Here is a 23204-nt window from a genome sequence, read left to right as displayed (position 1 = left end):
GCCTTCTTGCGTTGGCGGATCGGGCCTGGAGAACCGTGGTTTAGACTCTGCGTTTAACCTCTTGGAGATTCAATAACCCCACATCCATGACACACCTCGCATCTTCGTTCTACCTAAGGACTCTTTTGATCTATCTTTTCCTAATCCGAATAGTACAGATCCACACGCTTGTGACCACACAAGGCGGTCTGTCAAGATGCTGAAGAATAGCGCGAAACTAAGCCATCTGTCGGGATTGGCCCCTCCGAACTCCGCCTTGCTGTCAGCCCCATAAATGCAATGGGGCTACCGTATCCACGACTTGCGGGCAACAATCAATTGGGCTCTATCTGCGATGCCTAAAATCATACTCTACGACTTCCCCAGCAGAGAGCCATGCGCGGCGTGGCTCCCTAGCGCCTGGAAAGGTTGGCAGCAACCAAGCGCTGGTAGCACGAGCGGAAATTCTGACGGCATACAGCTCGCATGGCGCTCAATTACAAGAAGATTGATTATGAAACGCAATGGGTAGAGTACCGTACGTCGAACCTGGGAATACTGTTTCGACGTCCAACGCCGATGCTAATACCTCCGCAGCGGATGTGGCACCCCTAGCAAAATCATTGTTAGTCTGTCTCTTGCGGATGCCAGGACCAAGCACTCAAAAATCGCAGAGGTATCCCTCCGGGTGAAGGACCAGGCCTGCCGTACACAATCCCGATCATGACGACGGCTGGTGGGGAGCATATCATGGATTCCAAGAAGATCGTGTATGTATTCTACACTCCTTGCGATAACGAGATATATTAACATATCGCAGGGACTACCTTGAGGAGCATTACGCCCCGCCAGACTACCCTTCTTTGCACCTCGATAGCCCAATCCTCGCTCGCGTCACAGAACAGATGCCGGGAATCATGCAGCGCTGGGCATCGTCTGTTTGTATGTCACGAGGCTCTAGAAGAGCAAATCTCCTGGTTGACCGAATATATAGTGTATCCTCTAGTTCCCCGAAACCTCCTCAATCCAAGAAGCGCAGAGTACTACGAACGCACGCGCAAGGGTTTCTTTGGTATCTCGCTCGAGGAATTCGGGCGCCAGAAGTCCGGCGAGGCATGGGCTGAGCTGGACGCTACGTGGGGCGGGCTGGCTGCGTTGCTGAGAGCAACAGAGGGACCGTATTTCATGGGCGATATAGGTGAGTGTGACAATCGTGGTGGTCTTCTTACATTGAACTAACGTGCATTCACAGTGTCTTACGCTGACTTGCAGCTCGTCGCAATATTGCATTGGGCGAAGCGGGCTGACGTGAGTGTCTTTGAGAGGCTTGTCGCGTTTGAGCCGGCGTTTAGGATGATTTACGAGGCGGCTGCGCCGCTTCTGGAGCAGGACACGTAGATCTATTGGAAGTAGAGGAGAAGTTAAAGGGAACATGGCAGAAACTAGCCTTAAATGATATCGAATGTTCCGCCTACCAGCTACAATGCTATGCCAGGACACCGTTGCACTGCCGTCCCTGTAACATGTTCGTCCAGCGGAGCCCTATCAGGTGATACTAAGTGCCCAGAAAGATGCAGATTCCGACTGACGCAACCACAGCCCCGCAACCAAATGCTGATCAACTCAAATTGAGGATATGTTCACCGCTTCATGACAACGGTGGAAGTAAGCCCATACCCGACGGTCTCCTCTCCCGGCGGCCAACCTCAACCTCCTCCACCGAATCTCTGATCGAAAATCTGCGGATCATCACCGCCGGCACATCAGCAACAACCCCATCATGTTCAATCTCTAAAAGCGGCGCAGGCCCGTCACTCCCCCACATCTCCTTACGCGACCCCACCGAGCCTGCACTCTCCGCCGTCGCCGCACTCCCCTTCCTCACCTGCCACCTCAACCCCTCCCCATCTCTAGCTCCCACATACTCCCTAGGCCACGAGCTCAACGCCACACTCCTACCCCTCGCTCGTACCGCTGTGCTGAACAACGAACTCAAGAACGGCAGATTCGCAAAGAGTACCATCAGCGTGACTTCTGCGGTGTACCAGTGTATGTACATGGGTGACCGCGGCTGCACGAGTACGTAGTACCGCGCCAGAATGCTGGTGCCGAGGACGCAAGTCCCGAGGAGGAAGAGCGAGGCTTGCAGCGCTTTACGGGGCGTGGGGATGAAGGCGATGGGGAGGACAAAGGCGAGGAGGATGGTCGTGGTGTCTGCTGCGAGGACGAGGATGGAGTGGTGGTGGTAGGTGTGGCACTGCGCTGGTGTTTGTTAGTTAGCGTGGGGTGAGGTGCGGGCGAGGCGTACCGTTTTGCGTGGAAGGGTTCCAGTAGTTGCGCATCGGGCTGCACCAGAGTGGTAAGAGAGCCTGGGTGAGTGCGTACGATGCGAGACAGTAGACCGAGATACAGAGTAGCAGTCTTCTTTTGGCGCTGCTTCTGGTTGCGGGACTGCAAGGTCTTAGGACCGTTCTTTCCATGTCTTGATAGGTTGGACTCACAATATGCGGCGATACAGGATGAGCAGGCAGGCTTTGATCAGCCAGACTGTTGTCATCTGAAGCTCTTCTAGCAGAAACCTCATTTTCAGTCTTCGCGTTGTGTCTTTGGCTGAAGTATTTGGATCGAAGGTCTGGTTCGCAGAAAAGACCATACCGGTGAAGGGTATCTGATATCATCAGCGATGTCCTCGCGATGCTGCCAATTAACATACGTACAACGGCAAGAATTATAGTCCAGTCGTCGAGCTGAAGCTTTCGGATGGATCCAAGAGTCGAGAGGCGGGAGATGCTGGGACGCGATCAATGTCAACGTTACACAGCCATCATGGAGCGAACTTACAGTCTCGCAAGAACCAGACCCACCCCGAGTGCATACAGCGTCCATGATTCTGCAGCGAAAATTGATGGATGCATACTGCATTCATGTGTTCCGGATACCATACAATGAGCGACTGAGGGCTGAGCAGAGAATCCTGTCTGGTGAGTGTATGGAGAACCAGATACATGTGCACATTGTCTGCATCCCGCACGTGCATGAGACATCCAAGCTCAGCTTTGCGCCATATGGTGTCGCGTCTTGATCGACAACATGCATTTTGACAGGAAAAAGCATTTCCCACGATTGCGTCGCCGACAGCATCCATGATGGGCGATCATCTTCATTGTCAAACGAATACACTTGCAGCTGTACAGTGGGGCAGGCATCCAGGGCATTGGGAGGAAAGGTCTGCGCGAAGCCTATTCGGGTGTACCTCACGTAGGCCCAGATGGTGGGCAGAGCGTCGCAATGCAGGAGTGGAGATTGCGACCCAAAGAGACCAGTACCCTGACACTGGCAGATGCACGGACGGTGATTAGATCGTAAGAGACCCCAGACATGGCCTTCGACAGTCATCAGAATCGGCTGCGTGAAGCGACACGTTGCATAGCCAGGAGCTGGCCCGCAGCTCGTATAGCCCACGCGGGTGGTCTCGGATCGAAAACGTACATATCTCGACTTCGATGAATCCATACTCTGCCTTAGATAACAGTGATTGAAGACATAACCCTTAATTTGGTTTGCTCAGCTCAGACCAGAGGTAACTGCAAGCAAATCACAGGTGCACTATCGCATTGTAGAGATGATCATGGGTTTAGCGCTGCTGCTGTCAATTGAGATCGCACTCGTACTCAAAAGCAAAAACCGCCACATTACCAACACCTTGGATCAAGCCATACGAATGCTGACTGTCCTCACCGAGACTGATGTCGAGAGAGACCTCGGCAATTCATTCAGCAGCTTCGCTCTGCCACCCCTCCAAGTCAACCGCTGCAAGCATAATCACAATTACTCGTTGTCAAAAGAAGAAACATGCAGGGCAAGTTAGAGCTGAAGATCGCCTAATCAAGTGCAGCCAGCTCGAACTGTTATCGTGGCTTCAGCCGCTCATGTCGATCTCACTATAGGGGCGCGTTTCTTTCGGCTACCAATGTTCCATAGCCAAATCCGCCGCGATGGCAACTATGCATGAGCCACGATGATTTGATCCGGCGTATGTAAGACTGACAATGCCAGATCTGATTATACAGAATATCGCCATAAAGGAACATTACTTTGACAGCAAGATCCGCTGGATGCAGACAAATCATAATGACAGTCACTGCAAAAAGAAAATATGTGCCCTTCAATCCTCTCCCCTGCGCCAACTGTCGGCGCAGCGAACGAGTCTCGAAGGCGTCATCGCCCTTAGAAGAAGGTGGGCGATGACTTTTTACTCTGGCTTCTATGTCCACACTCGTTTCACCGTAGGGCATAACGTATTGACGAGCTCTAGCAATGTAGAAGCGAAATGCCGCAATGCGACAGATCAATCACGATCTTTGGTTGTGGTTGTCTCACTGGTCCGAAACCGGCTGTGAGCTTCCAACCCACGTCCAGGCTAAGAGCATGAACGGGATACGGATATAGTTACCCCCAGATACCTCAAGGAAAGCCCCCCAGTGACCACCATTGTCGATCCCATAACGGAAAGACTCGTCCATATAACGATGATTTGGCGTGCGAAAATCAGTAGGAAGTTCGAGCTCATCGATGCTACTCGTCTGGATTGAGTACATGGTCAAGTACGTCGGATTTCATGCTTTAGTCCCCGAAGCATGGACCCGTTGCAAAGTTGACCGCTTCAACTGTGCTGTGATGCATCATGGCACAGAGTGTGCTAGCTTTGTTGGTTGTTTTTCAACTAAACGCCAAGGGCCTTTCGGCCTGTCAGAATCGCCAATAGCGCTTCCATGTCTGTTGGCTTCTTTCACCAAGGCTATGCATGTCGACTGCTGAGGTTGCGCCCAGCCTCGAAATGCGCAACTCACTCGGTGACGGGGGACGCCCCCTGTTGAAAGGTCTGATGTGATTGAAATTACCGAGTCTGCATCGCTGCTTGCGAATGTGACGCGTATTCAAGAGATGGATTCTTCCATGACTTGTCTCTCACACCTCTGGCTCTAGGTGTTCCATCTTCTCTGGCTGCATTGTTTGTCGCGTGCCTGGCTCCGAGTAACACCTCTGGCCTCTAACGTGGGAATGACTGTCACTGGCTCTTTGTGAATTGAGCGTTTCGAAGAAGCCACTAGCTCTGGGTGGGATAGTATCTCGGGCCTACTCCGCGGACATGCGCTCTGGACAGTGGTTCGCAACTCTCGCGCTGGGTTGTTGCGGTAGCCTATTTGTAGCCGGTACACTAGGCCGTGCCCTATTTGCGGCGGGGTCGCATCGCCGTTCCCTATTTGCGGCCGGTTGCAAGGCCCGATATCCCTATTCGTAGCCGGGGTCGAAAAGCTTCAGTGATCAGAGGGTTGTAGCCTTGTTCATTCTTCTGGACTCATGCTATTCGGGACGTCTCCCAGTATTAGCGTGCGAGGCTCTTCACGACGAACGGTCGCTGATGGAGCATCTGGCGGATAGCCAGCCTTTAAAACGTAGTTCGTCGGACGTCCTTGCGAGCGCTTGGGTTCGTCAAGAGCTATTTCAGAGCTCGATGAGTGTCTGCACATCGGTCGGGTCTGCATGATTTCATGGCATCCTTCAGAGTGCGTGCTTAGACGAACATCCGCTAGGAGTATGTGTGGTTTTGCAGACCTTGCAGCCACGCTGGAGGTGCTACTTTCTCGACCAGGGCAACTTGGCATCCTGGATGTGGTGTGGAGCACGGGCAGTGCTTCAATCGTACACGATCGACATCGTCGTGAAGATCGGACAGGGAGGACCGCAAGCGTGTACCATAGAAAAGGCGTATGTGGAGGAGGGGTGATGATGAGGAATAAGGGAGGAGCTTGACATGACAAAGAGGCGTCAGGAAGAGGAAAGGGGAGTTATTGTCAAAGAAACGATTCGGGCAGTAAAAGGCACGAGGAAAAAATGCCGTGCAAGAGAAGCCTTAAACGTTGATGAAATAAGTGCGAGGAGGTTGGGCAGAGCCGCAATTTTGAAGGAAAGACGTAGCGTGTCGCGCTAAGAGAAAGGCCTTGGCAGAACCAGCCGAGGCGCGTCATCGACCAGGCGATCGTGTTGGAAGGACCTGGTTACGCGCAACTGCGCTCTACAAACACATTGCCATGGTCCGTATGCTATATATTCCGTAGAGAGAAAAAGTATCCCTACTTATAATAGTAGCCTCCGAAACGACGCGCACCTCCTTCACGGCAAGCCGCGCCCAAGCGCCCCTCCAAGCTCGCAAAAGAGCACGGCTTAACCGCAGACCAAGAAGCCGAGATACGAGAGGCATTTGGGCTGTTCGCGGTGCAGCACCCAGACCATGAAGATTCCAAAGAGGGTGTACTTAGAAGAGACGACGTGCGCCGGTGCTTAATGTGCGAACGTTTCCATCATCGCCCTCACGACATCTAGGCTCACGTGTTCGCAGCTCTCTGAACCTGACACCCGAGAAATCCGAGCTCCCCGAGATTCTGTCTACTATTGATCCTCTAGAAACTGGCTTTGTGCCGTTCGAACCGTTCTTTGCCTACGCCGCTATCGCCATCCACTCCAAGGACGACTCTGAAGGGGAAGACGACGACAATGAGGACGAAGAGGATAACTACCATGGGGAAAATGACCAAGTACAAGTCAATGCCGCATTCAAGCTTTTTACCCACGGCGGACCGGGACCCATAACACTTGCGCACCTGCGACGCGTGGCGAAAGAACTGAAAGAAGATGTGCCGGACGACGTGCTGAAGGACATGATCCGCGAAGCAAACGGCGGAGCAAAAGGCAAGGGAAGGGACACTGGTGGGGTAGAGGTCGAGGAGTTCGAGAGCGTGATGAGGAGAGCGGGCGTGTCATTTGGTTGAGTTAGGAAACGATGATGGAGAACGCGATTTTGATACCCCTGGTTATGGACGAATACATTCTGTACGTTGAATTCACTCTAATTCGCGCATCCCTTCTTCCAGTTGCCACAATGAGCTGCTATCTGCCGACCGACCTCCCACCATGACCAGCTCGTCTCTTTCCAGATTTCCCAGCAGATACCGCGATAACTTTGAGGTGATGAAGAGGACGTTCAGGTTGCCATGCCGTAACATGGTCGTCAGTTCAGCTATGTAGGTAGATGTACTAAAGTCGCCAAGCCATTGCATACCGTCGATGACGCAGTACACCTTTCCCACTAAGACGCTCTGTATGTCTCGAAAGAGGGACTTGAGAGCGGTCCACGTTGGGAGAGTTCCATCGAATTCCTCGAAACGTTTCCTAGACATGTCCCTGCTGGTCTCGAACTGCAGAGAGAGAAGCTCAATCATCTGACGCAGCAGGCTGTATGTCAAGGAAAGAACTCCTTGAGCTTCCGCGGTATTGTCTCCACGCAGCTTTTCTTCGCGGCGTAGCTCGCAGAAGCAGGAGATTACCGGGACGTTGGAAGACGACGCGAAATCTGTAAAATTCTACGCCAGCATGGACTCCGGACTGCTCATCGCCTGAGAAATCGTTCGATGCAATGTATAGCACGCGGTTCAGCGTTAGATCCTTTGTCCGCTCAGCGCGTGCTGAAACCACACCAGAAGGGCTTGACGTAGCGCCGAAGGAATAAGGATCTAGCCGCACGTGGTCGCGAGGAGAAGCTGGTCTCGGCTTACCATCGCGTCCTCACCAGAGACACTTCGGATCGTTGATCGACGCTTGTCACTCGAAGAACCACCTTCGATTGCCAAGGCAGGGACTGGCGCTGATTAGTCCTCGAGTGCGAGAAGAAACGGAACGCACCTACTGCTCTCGATGTTGGACTGAGCGGTGTCCGTGAGCAGCTTGATCCGGCTGTGATATTACAAAGCGTTGTTCGCTCGCTCCTCCCTTTGCTCTCTTCTCTGCGCCTCAAACCGATCCGCAAACTGCAGCGCGTAGTACTTCATCTCTGCATTATCATTCCAAATCCCTTCCAACCCAAGCCTCAGATCTTTACTGCTCTCTTCAAGCGTCAATCTAGTGAAGCGTTGCTCTGCCTTGGACATTTGAGTTGCTTTGCGCTTGATTCGCTCAGACATTCGGACGATGTTTTCGATCTCGGCATTGAACACTTGGAGGAACTTGTCGTTCATGGAATCAAAGAGAAGTCTGCAATGCTTCTTTGTGAAAAACGTCAAGGTGTCGTTTAGGAACAGGAAAATGTGGGCGTACAGGTCTGCGATGGCGCGTTGCATCTCTTCGGTTCTGAAAACACACCATTTCCGTCTCGCAGCCGGCGATGTGCTCGACGATTGTGGAGAGAGCTTGAGACAGTTCCTCGGCAATTGCTTCGCGTTAGCCTAGACTGGGAATAACATACCTTGATGATTATGGTCATTGCGCCTGCAAAAACCGATGCATACTTGTTGCCTATTGGTGCCACCTCAAGGATGTTGATATGGGCGTCTAGCATTCCCCACAGTCTATGAAACTAGCCCATCGCTTTCCCTCTCTCCCCTTCTTTCCTCTTACTCTGCATGTCTTCTCAACATCTGCTACCATGCCGAGCACTCCCGCAATCGTGGGCTCATATTTCTTGAATTCTAGTTGGTCCTCTTTGAGTTCTATTTCCGGAAGCCTAGCCATTTTTGCCTGAGCTTCTCTGCTTCTATGGCGAGTGTTTTGGTGATTGGTCGCTTCGGTACGTTAGCCATGTACGTTAGAGAAACCTGATTCTTAAAGAAACCTCTCATCATCGGATGGCTCCCAGGGTTCATAGAACAGATACCATGGCTGGAGTGTATCCGCAAGAGATGGTTTCTGGTCTGTCAAGACCCGTCCTAGCCGATGCGCATAACTTTCAGGAGGGGAGCGATCCTGGACTTGCCAACTATATACTCTGACAATCCTCCTTGGGTCTTCGGTCTCTTCGTCCATGTCACACACCTTGGCGACGGGGACTGCTCAAGCCCTGATCTACGTGATTCCTGAAGGTGAAAGGTAGGTTAGTCGGTTTCCAGCAGGCACGACGTATTAGGCTGAGTTGCAGATGCAATGCAAGTTGCTCCAGGCTGACGTTTGGAGTTGGCAAAGAAAGACATGAGGGACGTTTGCGTCGTGGCTCTTTGGTTCGCCACCAAACCTAATCTGTCCGCAACTACTGTCGTGCAGCATATATGATTTAAAGCAGTGTATTCATACACTGGGGTGTGCATCCGCGGCAACACGGCGTGAAACTTTGACCCAGGCGAGCGAGGCTAGCCTGATACTTCGACACCCCATCTGTCTCGCTCTCCCATTCTGCCTGTCACACACGATGGTGCTATACCGTTCATATGACATGCCGACTGAGGCGTCGTTACTGAGACTATCGTTGTCACTGTTCCAAGTGGAGAGGTAGCAGAAAGGGTTACTGAGAGCTACACGCCAGCGCCCCACAAACCGTCTGGGGCCGCGAGAAAACGCATAAGATACCTGTTAGAACGTGTGGAGATTGCGTTTGGAAATGTGCTACATCGACAAGAGATGAAGGGTCTGATTCTTGATGACGAGGCAGGATTGGACGGTGCTGGAACCGTCTTCGAGCTGGTCACCACGATACGCACAGTCAAAAGAAGGCGGTTGAAGATGTGTCGTTCAGAACCACTCGCTCTATCAGCACCACTTCTGTCAGCATGCATATCTATTCCGGCTCCATTATCCACGCACTGAGTAGTGTGGTCCATTACTATCCTGAGCAAGATCTCTTGAGCGATGTACTAAGGATAGATTCGCCTTACGCAACTCTAAACTCTAGTACGTCACTACGATGCTGTAATCGAATATCGCGTAAAGGTCAAACGAAGCGTCGCTTGAAATGTTGAAATTTGACAAAGAGATCATTCCTGCTGTGGAGGCAGAACGCGCACGCAACAAACGGGGTACATATACATTTTACATGTATTGGGTTATGAAGAAGCCAGAAACAGCCTTCTTGGTGCGATGGCTGGAGACGGGTGACTATGATGTTGGGATCGTGTATGCTTTGACAGAAGGCACCTTCGCAAAACCTTCCGAGAACTGGATCACCAATTGCTGGACGCTGAATTACGAAGCGTACGCTGCTCGCATCCTCTCAACATAGCGACTTACCAAGTTTGACGGCGAATACAACATGGCCACCGAATCGCTGGATCTCAGCCAACTGACGGGTAACAAGGCAGTAGAGAATCTGATCGGCTACGGGAAGCTATACTGAAGCCATCTTGCACGAAGATCTGAGACCTGGTGATAGAGAAAAAGACAAAACCTTTCGAGAAATACATATCTATGCCACCCAAAACTAGGAATGAGCTCGATGACGACAAATGCCTCCTGCTTCCCTCTCATGTGTACTGGAACGACCATACGAATCTGAGACATGAGATAGACTGTAGGCCCAAAAAATTCAGTTTCCTCATTTATACATACGTATTTGTGAGTATCGAGCTGCGCCTCTCTGAACATCGTCGCCATGTGATGTTCCTGGTCCCACATTACCGTAGTGCTTGCCTCGCTTCTGAAAGAACACCTAAGTGCCCTCTCCGCTTTCGGCGTGGCGCAGTTAAATCAGGCAGCCTCAGATTCACACCGCTTGCCTCGCCCTTCAAACACACCAAAGGAGGTCGAACACAGTATCAACCATAATCTCCATTTTGAGGGTACCATATCCCATGCTATTCGCCAGGTTGATAGGGCTGGCCGGGTCCAATAGGTGCAGTTTTTCGAGGCCGCCCCGTGCGACTTTCTCGAACTACCCACCGTATGTGAGGGCAACCTGAGGCGGGAATCATACATAGTGCTTGACGCTGCACACCTCCAGCCTTGAACGTACGGGTCTTGCTGATCGGGGCATGTAGTTTAGCGCGTGTCCAGATGCAGCCTCGCGGACTTGCCCTTCCTCGTCACTAGTGACGGACCTCTCATACATCACTACTAAGGGCGTCTACTTTTGAATGCAGAGTTAGGATAGGAGTCAAAGATAAAACTTTAGCTCGTGCATATCATATGATTTACCACAACCAACAGTGGCAAGGACTTGCCGAGACTTACAGAGAGCGCGGAGGACAAGTGATGGCAACTGGAGGTTGAAACGAGGTTGAAACAAGGTTTTCGATCATCGCTGCAACTTGGGAATTACGTCTCAGCTCGTGTGGTTAGTAAGGGCATCTTCCAACTAGCCAAAAGCCGCGCGCTTCTCCAAACTCCAGCCTTGTCAACGCGCGCGTTTGCCTAACTTCACCGCCAGGCTAGATGTGGCTGAAGACTAGGCGGAACGTCAACGAGGCTTGCCCCATGCTTTCGCGTCGTCATCAAACTATGGTAGACTTTCTTCCATTGCAAAATCCACATTCATTTTCCAACTAGCCTCCACAGCTAGAATCACGCGGCCGTTTTCCACAGCTATGCCACGCCAGTCTCCACTTTCCAACGTCCTTCTGTAACCTTTCACCGAGTCACCTTGCAAGCAAAGCGAAGCAACGAATACAAGTCCTCCGAGTCCCCAAATGATGTTGCTATGTTTACTGTGGTACTAACAAAAGGGCTCCACTTCGCTCAGTCCGAAGTGAGAGGAATAGGGCACAACTTCGTGATGCTCGCCCCTCTGTGGCCTCAATCTGAGAGATGTACGATCCGCTACTCACTTTCGTGTCCGTCGTCCCTTAATTCTCATATAAGGTGTACGCGATTATGCCCTTTTCCTCGCCAGACAACAGCTCTGTACACAGTCTACAGAAGAAAGTTTTGAATTACTCCACCCCTCTCTCACAACCAATACATCCTCATCGTATTCTACCACCGCTAGTTCCTGACACAGCGATCACTGCAGAGCCTCAACTATTCTCCGCGCAACTACACATTGGGAGGCCTACAGTTCATCAATTGTCCTCTCCGTCTACACGATAAACCACAAGTATCCGACAAACACCTTCACCAATCGTTGAAAAGCATGTGCCATTTTCCATCCGAAAACTTCTCTTACCCCAACACGTCTCCTATCTCCGCCAGCCACCCAAACCAACCTCCAGACACGTGGTATTGTCCAGTGTGTGGGGGTCTCAATAGCAGCTGGTATGACCTCTGTCCAGTCTGCGGCCGGGGAAGCAGGACAGCGCTATCACAAAACGCTTTGATGCCCTCAACTCCTTACGATATTACTGCTCCTGGCGGCGCTACTTTCGGTGGCGCAGGATCGCCAGTCACTGGAGTATGGTACTGTCAGCACTGTCGAGCTGCGAACTCCAGCCTCACACCAGACTTCTGTCCGGCCTGTGGTGCACGGCGTTGATGATTTTCTCTCTCACATTCCAACTTCCTACCCAGATCTGCATGTACCTAGCCCTTGGTTGCATTTGGACTTCGACGATGTTTGGTCTCAATGACGCGCTACTGTTCCTGCTCATCTTCATTTTATCTGTCGATTCGCCCCCTCATCTTCCTTTAAGGTTCTCACACGCCGGGTCAGTCGGTATTTATTCGTTGGTCTTCATCTTGGCCCAAATACAGTGCTTGGATTTCTCTCTTACTCTATGATATACAATTCCCTTAACGTATTGTTATGAAGATACCCACCCTTCACTGTAATCTCCTTGACTCGCCTTCTTCTCTGGAGTTTCGGTTTCTTTGAGTCGCTCATTCTCTACGTTGTGTCTTCTTTTCATCACATGAGACGTTTGTATCACGAAGGAGCATATAGCGGCCAGAATACAAGAAATCAACTAGTATTCCCATAGTCCTTAGCAATGATCCTCTGAGACTGTTCGTATCCTAATATCGTTGTGCGCGCTGATTAAGAGCATTAAATGCAAGGGCCGCTACATAGTATCCCAGCAGCATTCCATCCTAGCCGGAAGATTACTACTTTGAGAGTCGAATACACCGAGTTCCATGAGCAAATTACATGACATGCAGCCCTACGTCTGAGAAGATCCGTTAATCTTTACAGTCGATGAAAACTAGACAGAATGTACTACGTATTCTTCGTGTGAGAGGAGACTGTAGCAGAGGCTATGCCTTCACATCGATGGCGGGACCCGGCTCAGCCCCTCCTTTCATTGCATTGCTGTGAAGTTCCGAAGGAGGTATATATACACTGTTCCTGCCTATCTCTTGAGGCGGGAGTGAGGCCTCATGTGAATAGATCTCGTGCTTTACGTCCTGAGTTGGAAGCTCTTCAGGTGCCGTACCTGGTGCGTGTCCCTGGGCTTCTTCCTGTAAACGTCGATTCCGTTTAACAGAGAAAATGACCAATGCAACAACAAGTGCTAAGGCAACCGCACCACCGACTATTCCACCAGCGATAGCTCCTGTGTTGCCCTTACGCGAGGTCTTCGGAGTGCTGTTTGGTGTCGTGGCCGACGTGCTAGTCAACGTAGTGGATGACGTGCTTGACGCGGCAGGTGTGCTTGTAACGTGCAATGTGGTCGACGAGGACCGTGTCTCGGGCGGGTCACAGAAGTCGATGCTGAAGTAAACCCAAGAGGCATTGTAGCAGGCGCCGATGCGTGGGAATTCGAGCTGTGTCTGCGAGGAGCAAGACGACTTAGGGTCGCTATCCTTGCCGTAAAGGGTCACTTTAACAGTCAACAAAGCCCCTTCAAGCTCTGTTACAGCTTACCACTACATCCTTCATCAAGGCCGACGACCTGGAAGCTCTTGTACGCTCCCTTCTTGTCTATTCGCGTGCATGTACCGTTGGGATACCCATTCGGTCCGTTGATGTTCTCTTTCGAGTCTTTACACTTCGCGTCCTCGAATGTCGCTATATTCGAAGCAAAAGACGTATGTACAAGAAAGTACAGTGCAAATCCAAGAAGCGCTTTCAGAGAGGCCATTGAGGCACAGAGAGATGTAGAAGTGCTGACGCGCGATGCGATGGCACTGCGGTGGAGTAACACTCGACGCTTTCCACTGGCGGAGGCATAGCGCTGAACTGCGTAGCTCGGAATGAGCCTCCCATATTGGTTTTGGGGGCGAGACTCGTATATGGTATGCATGACGAGAAGCTCGTCCAATGGTGTACGGACTTATTCAAGCCACTTTCTACATCCGGCGACACTTCAAAACATGCAGGATGTGTAATCACGCCCCAAAGCAGCTCATCAGAGCCACTTATAACACCTGCTTAAAACTAGTGGACATCGCTGACTACCACATGACAAGATTGAGGAAGAAACTTCACACGACTAGACCGCAATACGTGCCCGTTCTTAATTAAATAGAGCCGAAACAGGTAATTACTCGGCCTTGATGGCTTATGTGGGTTCCAGATCGCTGATTTCGGCGACTTTGGATTGTAGGCCGCTGGGGCTGAAGTTACGATCCGGTAGCTAGATCAAGGCAACTGCAGGCGGTGTAAATAGCAATATACGGAGTTCGACCATGAGGCCTGATGGAACAAATGCTATAAAGATGCTCTGCAACGTTCGATTTCATCTGCAGTTCATCCTCTTCTCCTCGAGATGCGCAGCTCAATCCTTGCAGTACTCGCTTCTCTTGGTCTCGCAAATGCAGCATGCTCCACCGTTAGCAAGGTAACGCATACCTTCTACGGCTACCCGGACAACGATCCCCCTGGGCCCGCGACTGCCTACGACTGCGGTCGCGGCTTCAAAGCTGGAGGCACTGGTACATACGCAGATCCCCTGACGTTTGCCTCCGCTCAAGGAGAGTTCAAATCATGCGAAATCATCTACGACCCGTACCTGCGCAAGTACTTGCGCTACGAGGACTATTGCCAACAGTGCACCGAAGATTGGGCTGCCAGTCCGAAGATTAACCACATCGATGTGTGGACTGGCAGTCCAACGGTCAACGGCGGACAGCAGCAGATTCAATGCGAGAACGACCTCACCCCGGCCGACAGGAGTCAGAAAATCGTTCGTCAGCCGGCGACGAACCTTCCCGTTGATAGTAAGTGTATTGCTCCCTCTCTTGAGCGAACAGTCTAACAGAGCTTTCGGCACTGCGCTCTATGTGAAAGGAGCAAGTCCAGCCTGCAGGACCAGTAAGGTGTTTCCGAATTACAACATTGGGGACTATTGCAAATAGCCGACTGCATGATTCAGGTTGTCCTGGACACAGTGAAAAGTGGTACTTAATGGTCGCTGTGTGCAAACATGGAGAGAAGTGGCCCTCCTTCGGAGCAAACTAGGATTAGCGCGGGAGTAAGGGACATCTGGACGCTCACTGATTAGACAATGTGTTGCGCTCGTTAGTGAAGGAAGAAAATCTGCAATTTGACCCTCGTCGCCTACGTCAGTGTTGATGGTCGCCAATAGAGAGGTGAATTGAATATGTGTGAACGCCATCGATGTGGGAAGACTCGCTCCTGCGCCATCTGTTGTGCGCTACGTCATACGCTGACACGAGAATCACCACCCAGCCAACACCAAATTAAGCTTCCACCATCTCACCATCGATCGGCGTCAGATGGCTCGGGAGCGTTCGCGTAGAATTAATCCTATTGGCCTTTGCTCGCGGCCAGACTCTGTCGCCAGCTGTTCCCCTGGTTTCTCGACCCTAGCGTTGGGGCCAAAACGTGCCCTCATGCTTTCCTTGCATTGATGTCGGGGCTCTCACTTCGCGAGCGACGATCCTGCCGCTGTCGAGCGAATGCGATTTATGAATTAACCACACCTTGTTTCGCGACTTGTCTAGGTCAGGATCACAACCGTTGATCATGAGAAGGTGGCAACGGCCGCCGTCTCCCGCAGGCAACGATTATAGATACACAGTCATACAAGCTATATGCTTTGGGCTCCGCAGAGGCTATGCTATCTGTTTTCTCCTAGACGTTGCGCTGCTTGCGCTGAAGAGAGATATTCCCAGCTGCTCATGCCAGCCCTGGAATCCATTATTTGCTCAAGCAGGTGTTATCTCTCAGTCCGCCTATCGACATGTCCGGCCTTGTATATTACGGTTCCTGGATCAATTGGAGTCGTGGAAAATATGGCGGGGCAACGATAACTCTCACACCGCGCAACGCCGGCATCCTCGTCGCTTTCCTGGCCATCTTCGTTTCGGTCGCTGGTGGCAGTCTTTGGAGGATTATCGCATTCTTTCTTCATCAACGACGAGTCGCGAAGGACCCTAGGGATGGACTTCACTATCAGCAACAGGTCATTTTGAGAAACGCAGCGACACCGGGCGTCGCTTCGTGGCAGCTACTTTGGCTTGTCCCTTCCTGGCGGACGATATCACGACGGCCTCTCTGGAAATCTCTCCCAGTGGTCCTCCTTGCTGTCCTGAACCTGTTGGCATTCTTCACTGCAGGTGTTCTCGTTGCTGAAGTTACGCGGACCGCCGGAACGGAGGTCCTTGTGCGCAGTGCAAACTGCGGTAATTGGACGATAGATGACACGAGATTGGTTTACGGCTTCACAACAAAAACCCAGAACGATACAGTCAGTGCAGCGACATACGCACGGGCTTGCTATGGAGGACCCACCGACGCTCTCGAGTGCAATCAGTATAAGGTGAAGGCCTTGCCATACTCGATCAGCGAGACGGAACCGTGTCCTTTCGACAAGGATTTGTGTCTGAAAAAGTTCCCGGTCTTGTCATTTGACACTGGCAATTTGTACGTAAGTTGGGGGTATAAGTTCTGGATGCTATCTGCAAGCAATGTTAGAACGTTTCCAGATATTGCTTGCACACTCTAGCCCATCTTGGTACTCTCTTCTCCTACCAATATCTTATCCTCATACAAAAGGTGCTAATCACTAACCTGTAACCCTAACCTTAGGTCGTCGCACGATCACCTCGGCATCAACACACAACCGAAAGATCGCATATTTTACAGAAGGAAGACAACTTGTGCACCTATCATGGACAAGGGCTACGTCACTGCTTATAATTACACTGATGCCGTCAATGCATCCCTTGGTGAATTCCTTGGTAGTGATGGAGATGTTCTGGATTTCTACGATTTTGGTGGTACTGTACACCTCGACGGTAGCAAAGCCAACAACTTTACTTTCGCGTACAATCGCCGCATGGCCGCTATTGGCACTGGCTACGGTTTATCGTGAGTCCTCTCACTGAGCCTAGAAATGACTGCTAATGGAGAGAGTAGTGCTATCGATTATAGTAATGGTTCTCAAAATCTTTGGCAGCCGGACAAAGTCCTCCGTCGCGATGACGGAGATTTGTCGCTGATGTTCCTCATGGCAAACGATATCCTCTACTATGGTATGGTCGAGGACCCCATCTTTCAGGCATCGATAGAAATAAAGACGATCCTTGACGCCGGTCAGAATGTAACGCTGTACTCGTCCGACTACTTCGTGAACCCTTTGGCATGCATGGACCAGCACCAGTTCTGCAACCCCTCGAACGATAAATGCACGAAGCTCGATGCATACGCGCAGGCTATCGTCGCTGCACAAAAGGATCTAGCTTACAATCCCATGCAATATGGTACAGTCTCAACTCTGTCGCTTGAGCTATATCTATCGACGATCTCGCAGAGTAAGCTGCCTATACATCAAAGTATTGAATCGTCGCTGAATATTTGCAGGTATTGGCGGACGAGGTAGCTCTGCGCTCCGAGCACAAGAAGTTGTCTCCGGACTCTTCTCTGGGCCATTGCCAAAAGACCAATGGAAGAAAGAGGTGAATGCCCCAATAGACACTTCAAACCGCGACATACTGACACGTATAGGTCGAGTACTGGTTCACCATAGGTCTCAGCAAAGTGCAGAAGTACTTTGTCGATTATGCTTCAGGCCCAAGCAACGTCTTCAACGGTACCCACATATCGAAGCCTTACGATGCGCCATCTCGCCAACTTTGCGAGAGCCAAATCATTAAAGCGCCACCGGGCTCTAACGCCACGTCCTTTAGTACCCTGGGTGTAGCCATCATTTTGACGGTTGGTGGACTGCTCATTCTGACGCACATGGTTCTGGAGTATATCGTTGCCAACGTTGTCCCTACTAAGAACTACAAGTTGATACGATGGGCCTTGGACGATAAGCTACAACTCCAGCGTCTTGCCTTCGAAGGTGCAGGCGTGGGCTCATGGAATGCTGGACTCGGCACTGTTCCTACAACCAAACGCACGCAGACCTTTGGCATGGAGATTGGCGGAGACCAACGGCATCCCACCATGACCTTTACAGATGACGACGAGGAAAAGGGGCCCGGCGCTGTCATGCTTGATGATGCGGGGTCGATTAGATCTCACTCGTTCTCTACGTCGAAAGAAAGTGGAAGAACCTGGCCGACAGCAAGCATGCAAAGGGTTGAGTCGGTCCAAATACCGCCAATTCGGTTGTTCGAGGACGATAGGGAAGTGTGGCCGTTGGTGCGGGATGCGAGAGAGAACCCCTATAGTTATAATGTGGGTGCAGCCCGCTTCGATTCTCGATGATTTTGGATGAGTCACTTTACGAATCGACAGTGTTGATAGGACCTGAACTCTTTGGGCGGGATTTCCTTAATCATGATACCACCCTTCACTATAATTCTACATAAAACATGAGTTGTATTTCCCTTTGTGAAACATATGTTGAATGAAAATGAAATTGTGAACGAGGTGCAGGTTGCTTGGATATCTCAACTTTTCGCAATTGGAGCCGAAAACCTAACTGGATGTAGGCAGTAGACGTGTCCCGGACGGAAGGAGTCCGTTACAGGGACGCTTCCAAACTTTACAAGCAAAATTCAGTCATCTTCGTCATCGCTATCCGCCTCATCATCGCTGTCGTCACCACCTCCTCCTCCAGTAGTAGTTCCTGGGGGGTTTACAGGAATAGGTGTCGTCGACCCGTTACTCGCAGCGCCTTGTGCACCAGCAAGTAACGCCCACTCTCCAAAAAGGGGACTTCTGGCTTGGCTCAAGAAGGCTGTGAACTCATCGAAGCCTAGAAAGTTTAGTACGATACATTTAACGTAACTCAATAAACCTACCGACATTGTGAAACCCCAACACAGCAGCTGGGTCTGCAGGGTCGCTCACAGCGGTATCGGCCAGCGCCCATCCCATCCCAAAGTCGCCCGCTGTATCCTGTGCCGTGAATGTAGTCCGGGAATCACCTATGCAGTTCTTGCATAAGAAGGTGAAAGTCATATGTGTATCGTTGACAACAGTGCCCTGGTCGATCTGCACTACGCTGAAGTTCCCCGTCACTACGGGCGGACTGTCGTCCTCGTTCTTCGCCACACGGAATGTAGATACGACTTTATCACCGTTGGGCCAAGCGCACAACAGCAGCGGACCCTCCATGTCGTCCTGGAGAGCAACACCACCCCAGCCTTTCCGATTGGGCATGGGTGTGGACATCTGACCGATGAAGTCTGTAGATGGGTTCTGGGGCAAGGCTATGCCAAAAGAGAACCCCGTTCTAGCACCGAGAAAGCGTTGGAAGGTTATACCCGTCAGTGGATCGGCGAAAGACGAGGTCTGTTGGTTGGCAGCGTGTGCTGAGCTCGCGAGAAGCAAGATTGGTAGGAGGCTTGAAGTGACATTCCTCTTCCCGGATCGCCTCGAAGGAATACGTCTGGCTCGGCGTGTACGGCCCAAGTTACGCTCTGTCGAGAGGATGTGAGGCATTGTGTGTCAAGAAGAGAGGTATCTTGATAAATAGTGAATCGACAACGAAGTTTTGAGCTTATCGAGAAAGCAAATGAGCTCTGGAGTAGCTTTTGACTTGGGGTATCCTTTGGTGAACAAGCGCCCATGTCCTCTTATACACAGTCTGCGGAACAATCGCATTGCAGTGGTTCTCCACATTAGGCGTCTTCAATCAGGCTTTAACACGCCTTGACACACAGCCTTGCCGCTCCCGAGCGGATACCATCCTCTCCAACCTGACGGAAGTTGAGACTTAGCGAAGCCAGCCAATGAGACGGTGGACGTCTTCGTTGACGGCTCAGCCTTGAGCCACATCTTGCAAGCCACGGGAAACCGGCATGATTTCAAACAAGCCATTTACCGCCCGCTTTCTGCGATGCAGCAACCATGACCTCGCGTGCAGCTCCCGTCACAGCTGTACCAAGCTCTTGCAAAGGCTTGACAGCATCTAATGGTCTGTGCGACGATTCATGTAGTCGCTGAACATAGTAATCAGGCACGCGACAGTGGGTGTGACCATTTCCAACCAATCAGTCTATGCGATCAGATGATATGGAGTATGAATGTTTCTTGGCGTCTCGAACTCCGCTGAATAGTTCGTTTCGAGATACCTAAGGCATTGTAAACGGAAAGCTTGGCATGTCAGAGAAACTGGGGAGGTTTCGAGAACTTTGCCCAAAATGATTGTGTTGATACATCTGCAAGCCTTTTAGATGTGACAGAAGGTCCAGGGCTTCGGACCCAAGCCCGCCTGTGGCATCAGAACACCGTCCTCGTTCTATCGCGCGTACGCGCCAGGTTCCTGACGAAAGGGCGTCGTCGCTTACTTTTCTAGACTCGTTTCAATGAAATATCCAGTGGATGTTAGATAGTCTCTGCGTAGCGGATGTTTTCGTACAACTTTGCTTGGTTCGTGTGATGCGTTGAAAATATTGAAGCTTGAGATAGAACTCGCCCAGTAACAGCTTCATTTCATGATAATTGCCACTATCACCGGCGCAGACTGCGTGGAACAACTCGAACGCATCAACGTAGGCAATATACTCCGATAAGGTTTTCCTGGGGATATATGCAAGAATTGTTAGTTATTCTGGGGGTCGTTTCAATGGTCGATAGAGATGAATGTCTTCGGAGATCTTGAGCGAGAGGAAGAGCTGACCCCGTGACTTTCCCCGCGTTACGCCATCCTAAACCGGCAAGGACTCCTTCAACGCGTCGTCAACTGTTTCCACGCGTGCACATGCGTCCTAGCCTTGGACGTGAACCCTTTCTGCTCATCATCAATCTTTTAGAAACTATCAATTCTCCTCCTCCTCAACAAGAACCCACCAAAATGGCAGAAACTAAGCGAGCTTCCGAGCTTCTCGGCGCCATCCAAGCTGCTACCCCAGACCGGCTCCGCGAGGTGTTGACTGCGCTCTGCCTTGAGCAACGTGCCACCTTCACGGCGACCTATCAGAAACTCCTCGTGGACGAGAGTCAGCAGCTCGATGTGGGCGACTCAGAGGACGATGCTTCAGCATCGGAAGCTGAGCTCCCGCCAAAGCGGAGGTTCCCCATGCCGGAGGGCCCGGCTCCCCAACTAGGAAATAAACGTAAACGATATGAGGTCTGCAAACAGTGCGACAAAGAGTATGATTCTTTGGTCAACACTAAAACCTCATGTATCTATCATGACGGTAAGCTGCTAAGTGTACCTGCATCGAGCACAACAATCTGAATCTTCTCACACAGGTGAACTTGAGGTAGACTGGGAGGGAGATATTTGGGCAGACCATGACGAGCGCTGTCACGGAACGATAAACACTGAAGCCATGCGCAAAGAGTACCCGGAGGGTTTCCTGTGGAGTTGCTGTGACCGATTTGGGGACAAGACTGGGTGCAGGAAGGGGCCTCATCGACCGCAAGAGGCTAAGCGGAGGAGGTATTGAAGAGTGAGAAAAGGCCTAGTCAGATGAGTGCCCCAGTGTATGTCGACGCCAAAATCAATGGCGCGCTCGCCTCTTCGCATTTCGGCTCGCAATGATCCTCCATCCATCATCTCCCCTGCTTCATTTATGCGGTTCCACCTTACACTCAGGCCGATTCACTTCCGCTCCACAGCACGTCCAAGAGAACCCTTCTAGCGTTTCCTGACGAGCTTCTTCCGTATAAGTTTCGAATTCTTTGAATTCACCCCCAAACGTCGACCCATACATCTGATGACTCATCGAACTCGCAATGACTTGCGGTCAATCAGTTGCCATGTGTCACGCCTTCTTTGCCATTCGCTACGCGCGATATCTATGCGATAGATAGGAAGAAATGTACCTGGAAGCCATTTACAGCTCTGAGGGCCATGGTTCGCTGTATCGTACTCTTGTTTACACTGGTGGCATACAAGAAAGCGAACCGTAGCTTGTGAATCGCGTTTACGTTTCGAACGTGTTGAAGCTTCGTTCTTGGCGGATGTAGGAGGAGCGAGCAGCTCTGCTGATGCTAGATCCCGCGCTGTGTCTGATTGAGAGATGATGTTGCGGAGTACGGTGCGCAAGCGTTCTGAGCTGCAGCCATAATCGCCTGCTCAAGTGTATCTCGGCCATGGTGGTGGCGGTGAACGTAGAAAGAGGTGTAGAAAGAGGGCAACGCGTCCATGGTTAACTAAGCCACTGTAGAGCTAGCATGTCCCTTCCCAGCGCAGTATCAAAAATGCTGCCTAGCTATTGATAGAAAAATATTGGGTAAATTAAGTCGAGGAAGGGGGAAAGACGGGGGAGTGAAGACATATCGGGGCGTAAGCATATGTTAGCAAAACATGCGTTGCCATTCCAAAAGAGACCCGATGAGCGCGTTTTCGAATGTCAAATGTACAATATGAAATTCCGGAAAGCTGAAAAGCGTCTATAGCCACGCACTACTGTACATCGTTTCGTGCACAGGGTTCAAGCGCCCTGCTTCACCTTACTCTCTCACGCTCGCACTTTTCAATCTATGGCCTAATGACTCGGAGTCCGTCCTTCGGGGGTGCCGCTGCCCTCTTGAATGACTGCTGCATATTAGCTTCAAGAAAGTTGCTTTGCATTGTATCCACCTACGCCGTCGCATTCCTCCCAGGCCCGTCCGGCACCGAAACCGAGGCCAACCCATGCGGGCCAGGCGCGTCGCTTGAAGAGGAGGACGGAGAAGACGACACCGAAGCCGACGCCGAGTCCAGATCGAATGAGCATAGAAGAAAGGCAGCGATCCCACTGTAGACATTGGTTAGCATGCGATTCTAGTACGGAAGGTAAAGCTCCAAGATCCCGAGGATGGAGTCGCGTGAGCTTCACAAGGCCGCCATTGACGCTCGGGAGGCCCTAGGCTGGCATGAGAACACTCGCGCAACTCCAGGCCAGTGTCGGAGGAGGATTTTGATAATGGTCGGCGCGGGTGTAGTACCTTCTCGTTGAGAAGAGCTTCACTCATAGGGCGGGTGGTGCGCGGGATGGGCGCAACGGGCTGCGCAGTGGGTTCGGGGGTCTTGTCGGCCATGACGATTGTGGAGTCGGTCAATTGAGCTTTGCGGTGCCTTGCTCGACGTGTTTGTGAGAGATGACGCGGGATGGGGGTGCGTTGTGCCTGGCGTCGGTGCGGAAAAGCTTCGGGAGAGCCCGAGCTGGGAAGGAACGAAAGCGTCCGTGCGCTAATTTTTCAAGAGGAAAGAGCTCCCCGCCGCAACCTCTGCGTCGCG

The 23204-nt window shown here is 51.4% G+C and overlaps 11 protein-coding genes across 11 annotated transcripts; 5 read left to right on the top strand and 6 right to left on the bottom strand.

The window, feature by feature from the left end:
- Positions 1–274: 274 nt before the first annotated feature.
- Positions 275–1377, top strand: CC84DRAFT_1096729 (uncharacterized protein; the record flags this gene model as incomplete). Its single annotated transcript, XM_018174680.1, has 7 exons — positions 275–407; positions 461–517; positions 577–612; positions 656–749; positions 800–921; positions 986–1177; positions 1232–1377. The coding sequence occupies 7 exons, from the start codon at positions 275–277 to the stop codon at positions 1375–1377; spliced, it is 780 nt and encodes a 259-aa protein (XP_018033459.1).
- A 250-nt stretch (positions 1378–1627) lies between these two features.
- CC84DRAFT_1219999 (uncharacterized protein) lies at positions 1628–2894 on the bottom strand (the record flags this gene model as incomplete). Its single annotated transcript, XM_018183126.1, has 5 exons — positions 1628–2241; positions 2288–2430; positions 2481–2647; positions 2697–2769; positions 2821–2894. The coding sequence occupies 5 exons, from the start codon at positions 2892–2894 to the stop codon at positions 1628–1630; spliced, it is 1071 nt and encodes a 356-aa protein (XP_018033458.1).
- An 812-nt stretch (positions 2895–3706) lies between these two features.
- CC84DRAFT_958037 (uncharacterized protein) lies at positions 3707–4412 on the bottom strand. The gene has a single exon (XM_018187950.1). The coding sequence runs from the start codon at positions 4272–4274 to the stop codon at positions 3921–3923; it is 354 nt and encodes a 117-aa protein (XP_018033457.1). The 5' UTR covers positions 4275–4412; the 3' UTR covers positions 3707–3920.
- Positions 4413–6047: 1635 nt separating this feature from the next.
- Positions 6048–6885, top strand: CC84DRAFT_1151423 (EF-hand superfamily Ca2+-modulated protein). Its single transcript, XM_018176747.1, has 3 exons — positions 6048–6074; positions 6130–6326; positions 6380–6885. Exons 1-3 carry the CDS (start codon positions 6072–6074, stop codon positions 6807–6809), a joined length of 630 nt encoding a protein of 209 aa, XP_018033456.1. The 5' UTR covers positions 6048–6071; the 3' UTR covers positions 6810–6885.
- A 665-nt stretch (positions 6886–7550) lies between these two features.
- Positions 7551–8544, bottom strand: CC84DRAFT_1251168 (uncharacterized protein; the record flags this gene model as incomplete). The annotated part of the gene is made up of 5 exons (XM_018184323.1): positions 7551–7675; positions 7724–7770; positions 7834–8222; positions 8279–8301; positions 8379–8544. The coding sequence occupies 5 exons, from the start codon at positions 8542–8544 to the stop codon at positions 7551–7553; spliced, it is 750 nt and encodes a 249-aa protein (XP_018033455.1).
- A 4380-nt stretch (positions 8545–12924) lies between these two features.
- CC84DRAFT_1219996 (uncharacterized protein) lies at positions 12925–13751 on the bottom strand (the record flags this gene model as incomplete). The annotated part of the gene is made up of 2 exons (XM_018183125.1): positions 12925–13490; positions 13535–13751. 2 exons carry the CDS (start codon positions 13749–13751, stop codon positions 12925–12927), a joined length of 783 nt encoding a protein of 260 aa, XP_018033454.1.
- Positions 13752–14378: 627 nt separating this feature from the next.
- CC84DRAFT_1251156 (uncharacterized protein) lies at positions 14379–15062 on the top strand (the record flags this gene model as incomplete). The annotated part of the gene is made up of 2 exons (XM_018184322.1): positions 14379–14829; positions 14873–15062. The coding sequence occupies 2 exons, from the start codon at positions 14379–14381 to the stop codon at positions 14965–14967; spliced, it is 546 nt and encodes a 181-aa protein (XP_018033453.1). The 3' UTR covers positions 14968–15062.
- Positions 15063–15508: 446 nt separating this feature from the next.
- On the top strand, positions 15509–18292 carry CC84DRAFT_1261719 (uncharacterized protein; the record flags this gene model as incomplete). Its single annotated transcript, XM_018185088.1, has 5 exons — positions 15509–16498; positions 16664–16945; positions 16994–17388; positions 17438–17532; positions 17582–18292. The coding sequence occupies exons 1-5, from the start codon at positions 15816–15818 to the stop codon at positions 18290–18292; spliced, it is 2166 nt and encodes a 721-aa protein (XP_018033452.1). The 5' UTR covers positions 15509–15815.
- A 293-nt stretch (positions 18293–18585) lies between these two features.
- CC84DRAFT_1097315 (CBD9-like protein) lies at positions 18586–19474 on the bottom strand (the record flags this gene model as incomplete). The annotated part of the gene is made up of 2 exons (XM_018174705.1): positions 18586–18785; positions 18832–19474. 2 exons carry the CDS (start codon positions 19472–19474, stop codon positions 18586–18588), a joined length of 843 nt encoding a protein of 280 aa, XP_018033451.1.
- Positions 19475–20828: 1354 nt separating this feature from the next.
- CC84DRAFT_1219992 (uncharacterized protein) lies at positions 20829–21426 on the top strand (the record flags this gene model as incomplete). The annotated part of the gene is made up of 2 exons (XM_018183124.1): positions 20829–21174; positions 21230–21426. 2 exons carry the CDS (start codon positions 20829–20831, stop codon positions 21424–21426), a joined length of 543 nt encoding a protein of 180 aa, XP_018033450.1.
- Positions 21427–22130: 704 nt separating this feature from the next.
- Positions 22131–23042, bottom strand: CC84DRAFT_1166844 (DUF543-domain-containing protein). The gene is made up of 3 exons (XM_018179063.1): positions 22913–23042; positions 22570–22722; positions 22131–22520 (listed from the first exon to the last, which is right to left on the bottom strand). The coding sequence occupies exons 1-3, from the start codon at positions 23003–23005 to the stop codon at positions 22464–22466; spliced, it is 303 nt and encodes a 100-aa protein (XP_018033449.1). The 5' UTR covers positions 23006–23042; the 3' UTR covers positions 22131–22463.
- Between the last annotated feature and the right edge of the window lie 162 nt (positions 23043–23204).

Source organism: Paraphaeosphaeria sporulosa (assembly GCF_001642045.1).
Source record: "Paraphaeosphaeria sporulosa strain AP3s5-JAC2a unplaced genomic scaffold CC84scaffold_8, whole genome shotgun sequence".
Taxonomy (NCBI): domain Eukaryota; kingdom Fungi; phylum Ascomycota; class Dothideomycetes; order Pleosporales; family Didymosphaeriaceae; genus Paraphaeosphaeria; species Paraphaeosphaeria sporulosa.
The sequence above is the reverse complement of the archived record's forward strand: the minus strand, read 5'-3'. Positions and strand labels throughout refer to the sequence as shown.